At 37.4% G+C, this 4540-nt stretch overlaps 1 protein-coding gene across 1 annotated transcript in view; it reads right to left on the bottom strand.

Annotated features, from left to right (window-relative positions):
- Positions 1-3275, bottom strand: part of LOC113471042 — a 10809-nt gene extending 7534 nt beyond the window's left edge. Inside the window, exons 1-3 of the mRNA XM_026829900.1 lie at positions 3245-3275; positions 2932-3155; positions 234-435 (exon numbers count right to left, since the gene is read on the bottom strand). Coding sequence (XP_026685701.1) covers positions 234-435; positions 2932-3155; positions 3245-3275 — 457 coding nt within the window. The remainder of the gene's footprint in view (positions 1-233; positions 436-2931; positions 3156-3244) is intronic.
- Positions 3276-4540: the final 1265 nt, after the last annotated feature.

Below are 4540 nucleotides of genomic sequence, written 5' to 3'. Positions count from 1 at the left end.
CAATGTGATTTCTCAATTATTTAGCCTAAGATACAATGTATCTTACGGCTAAACAATTGAGAAATTACATTGATTGATTTGATTGATTTCTCAATTATTTAGCCTAAGATACAATGTATATTACGGCTAAACAATTGAGAAATTACATTGATTGATCTCAGGTACCATAAGCGTTGTACAAAACAATACAATTTAAAAGATGTTTACTCTACGAGGCGAAAGTTTTTTTTTACCTTCAGGAATAGGAGGTAACTTTGCTCCCTCCGTGCTCCCTTCTACCCCCGGATCGGTATTGCCCACTGCTTGCTCACTGGGTTTACACGCATAACATACGATGCCTTGTGTGGAACTGAAAGTCCAAGTGTCCAGGATGTTCTTACACGATGAACATCGCGCGAACATGGAGTTGATTTGATTCGAGCTCACTTTGGTTCCCTGCAAAACAAGAGTATGGTATAGGTTTGATTGAGGAGTTCTGATGAGTTGTTGGTGTTTTATTATTATTATTTTCATGTGGTTTCATAGAGGGAACTAAGATCTTATCGTCCCGAAAGCGAAGAGAGAAAAAAGATAGGAAGGAGAAAGCCAGCCGTTCCGAGAATGAACCTTATCTGTTTTAGATAAAATTCGCCGGACAGGAATTGAATCTGTGACCTAGCGCTTACAAGGCAGACGCGCTACCCTCCAAGCTAACTAGACTGGCTAACGACGTGTTTAACATGGTCGCCCAACTTCGCCAAAATAGGGTTCGATTCTCAAGGGAGTCTAGGGGAAAAACCGTAAATAACGAAGCACCTGTTTGCCCTGAAACAGTTGATTCGCGTGAACGAGGCGATGACTCGGCCTATATCTACAAACCCATAAAATAAAAAAACAAAAAAGCCCCCCCCCCCCCCCCCCCTGATTTATCTCAAACTTTGAGAACAAACTTTGAGAACCTCTGCTATAGAGGGTCTCTATTATTTTCGTAGGTTTAGTTTTGCACGAATTTGCAGCCGAATACTTACGCGCTATTGAACTCAAAGTCGCGCGTCTGTGGAACCAGCCTCAATGTTAAGCACTATTGAGAATGGTTGATATCTGGAAGGGTACCTATAGGTAGTTAAAAATGATTGGTATGTGCTCTGGACAATATTGATGCTCTTAATCACAGATCAAGTTTTTTTTTTCAGCCCTTGAACTTTGGGTCATTGGTAGGTTCTATCAACTTTCGGGTCAGCTTTTTTGTACCTCGCTTTCCGCGGGGATTTGAACCATCAGCTCCTCTCAGTTGTCAACCGTTCTCTCGAGGCTGAGTGCACCCCGACTTAGTCAGAATCACGTGTTGAACAAACATTTCAACATATGAAACCTACAGACTAGTACAGAACTACAGAGGTAGCGCCAGTATGCAAGCACGCTTGCGGAGGAGCAGAAAGAAATGCGCACAGACACATTAATGTGTTGCCTGCTCGGGACATTTGATGTGACGTCATCGTGTACGGGAACGTATGCCGTGACATCAAAGTTCACAATTTACCGGTATTTTTTAAATCGAAAAAAGAAAGGAAAAAGAAAAATTCCCTAGTTCCTCATTTTTTCTGCTCTCTGACTTTGAAACCTCACCTGAGTCAGCGCAATAGTTCAATTGGACCCAAAATCCAAGTGATTATCTCCTAAATGTATTGAACATATGTATTTGCCAAATTTCATTAAAATGAGACAAACCGTTTGATTAAAAGAAATTCTTAGAAAAAAAAGTGACTTTCTTGTTATGCTGCCAAAATGTCTAAATTATGTCATGACAGTTTTTTTTTTAATTTCTCAAAATGTCAATGTCTTGACTTTTTTTTTAACTTCTTAATATTTCGTCCGCTAGGTAGCGCCAGTATGCAAGCACGCTTGCGGAGGAGCAGAAAGAAATGCGCAGAAACGTATGCGCACAAACACATTGTGTTGCCTGCTCAGGACATTTGATGTGACGCCATCGTGTACGGGAATGTATGCCGTGACGTCAAAGTTCACGATTTACCGTCTAGAAGTCTTGGAGGAAAAAGAAAAATTCCCTAGTTCCTCATTTTTTCTGCTCTCTGACTTTTAAAACCTCACCTGAGTCAGCGCAACAGTTCTATTGGACCCAAAATCCAAGTGATTATCTCCTAAATGTATTGAACATCATATGTATTTGCCAAATTTTATCAAAATGAGACAAACCGTTTGATTAAAAGAAATTCTTAGAAAAAAAAGTGACTTTCTTGTTATGCTGTCTAAATTTCTAAATTTAAATGTCTTGACTTTTTTTTTAACTTCTCAATGAAAAATTCTCATCTAAAATCCAAGTAACCCCTTGTTACCTGCAATGTCCATGACTGCATTGTCCGTGCTCAGTGTCAAGTCTTGATGTAATATCGAGGGTTCTATACTGTCAATGTTCACTCCTAGTCCAGAATTTTGACTACTCGGGCAGTCAATACCATCTAGTTCTGAATTCCGAGTACTTGGGCAATCAATATTGAGAGATAGTCCAAAAATTAAAAAAAAAAAAAAAAGAAAAAAAAATACAGCCAGGTACCTGTAGCTATCATCCACATAAAAAACACATCAGAATCCAAGATTTGCGAAATTCCTATACAAAACCATTAGGTTAACATCCTTGGCAGAGGCCGTCTATAAAGATTCTCGAGACATAAAAAAACGGCGTTTTTTTTTCGTTTTCTTTACTTTCCACATTTATTTTAGTATTTTAGTTATCTACCTACCTATACCTTCTTGAAGAGAATTACAAAATAGGTATCGAATGGGTGATTACAAGTTGTTGACTATACGAATAGGTAGTTAGGTAGGTACTTACCGGGAAATAGCTTAGCAGCTTCATAATTTATCATTGTTACAAAATAAAAGGGGTGATGAAACTTGTCGATTATGGATAAAGATAAATCAAATACAACTTACAGAAGCTTGGATTAGTTTGAATTTCTTCCCGTGATAATTGTAGGCATTGATGAAATGTTCTCGTTCTTGATGACTCCATTTGTCCAAAGTATCTTCAACACACTTTGTTTGAGTCAAAGTTACACGAGCTTTGTTCAAATCATAACAGCAAGTATGTAACAAAGACAATGCTTGTTCCTCGCAAATATTGTAAGTGTAATAGGCATGTTTCAAATACTGGTCCACTGAAAAAGCAAAAAGTTTTTAAAAGGCTTAGTTTGTAGATGGAAAATGGGATTAGATTTGATGTTTGTAGAATAGCCAAAGAGCCAACCTGGAATGTTTGGGGGGATGTTGACTTTCATTCCTTGCCAACCTATCTTCTTTACTCTTTTTCAATTAGAATCTTTATCAATCCAAGAATGTAACTTTGATAAGGAATCTAATTTAGAAAGAAGCTACATTCTTTGAATGTAGGTTCAGTTGGTTTGCTTATGCCTTCAAGTATGTAACAAAGACAATGCTTGTTCCTCGCAAATATTGTAAGTGTAATAGGCGTGTTTCAAATACTGGTCCACTGAAAAAGCAAAAAGTTTTTAAAAGGCTTAGTTAGTTTGTAAATGGAATATGGGATTAGATGTGACATTTGTAGAATAGCCAAAGAGCCAACCTGGAATATTTGGGAGGGATGTTGACTTTCATTCCTTTCCAACCTATCTTCTTTACTCTTTTTCAATTAGAATCTTTATTAATCCAAGAATGTAACTTTGTTAAGGAATCTAATTTAGAAAGAAGCTACGTTCTTTGAATGCAGGTTCAATTGGTTTGCTTGTGCCTGGGACCACTGTTAGAACCAAACTGTGAACTAGGATCACCTCAAAGTGGAGTTTAAAAACTACTATACTCACATTCTTCATTTGTAAAGTTGATTTTGGACGGGAGCCACACAGAATCCGATTTGTCCAATTCTAAATAGCAGAAACTTTTATCCAGAACATTGTTTGGGACATTGGCTTGATATTCTGATCCAACATGGATTTTGTCTGAAAATTATGAAGGATTTTGTCTGAAAATTATGTCTGAATTTGCTAGATATTTGGTCACTAGTGGCACTCTTACCAAAATTCTCACCCCTGGGTACCACGATTTACCGGTATTTTTTAAATCGATTTATCTCGGGCTCTAGAAGTCGTAGAAGAAAAAGAAAAATTCCGTTGGTCCTCATTTTTCTTGCTCTATGACTTTGCAATATCACCCAAGAAAGCGCAACTGATCTATTGGACATAGGTACCTATCTAATTCATTCATTCATTTGGAATTGACATTTCGACAAACATAAAGTTGACATCAAAAGAACATTAGTATTGCCCATGTAATGTTATTAGTAACCTAATCATAGTGATATATAGGATATAGGTAGAGAGTACCTGTATTGTTATAAAGAAGTGGTTTCTAACTTAATACATATGACTTCCTGACTGTTCCGCAGTGTCGAGTGGATAAGTTGGCATAAAAACAATAAAAAGTTAAATACCTAGATAGATAAATAAATAAATAAAGAGAGAGAGAGAGAGAGAGAGAGAGAGAGAGAGAGAGAGAGAGAGAGAGAGAGAGAGAGAGAGAGAGAGAG

This window comes from Diaphorina citri, unplaced genomic scaffold, assembly GCF_000475195.1.
Source record: "Diaphorina citri unplaced genomic scaffold, Diaci psyllid genome assembly version 1.1 scaffold2031, whole genome shotgun sequence".
Lineage (NCBI taxonomy): Eukaryota > Metazoa > Arthropoda > Insecta > Hemiptera > Psyllidae > Diaphorina > Diaphorina citri.
The sequence above is the reverse complement of the archived record's forward strand: the minus strand, read 5'-3'. Positions and strand labels throughout refer to the sequence as shown.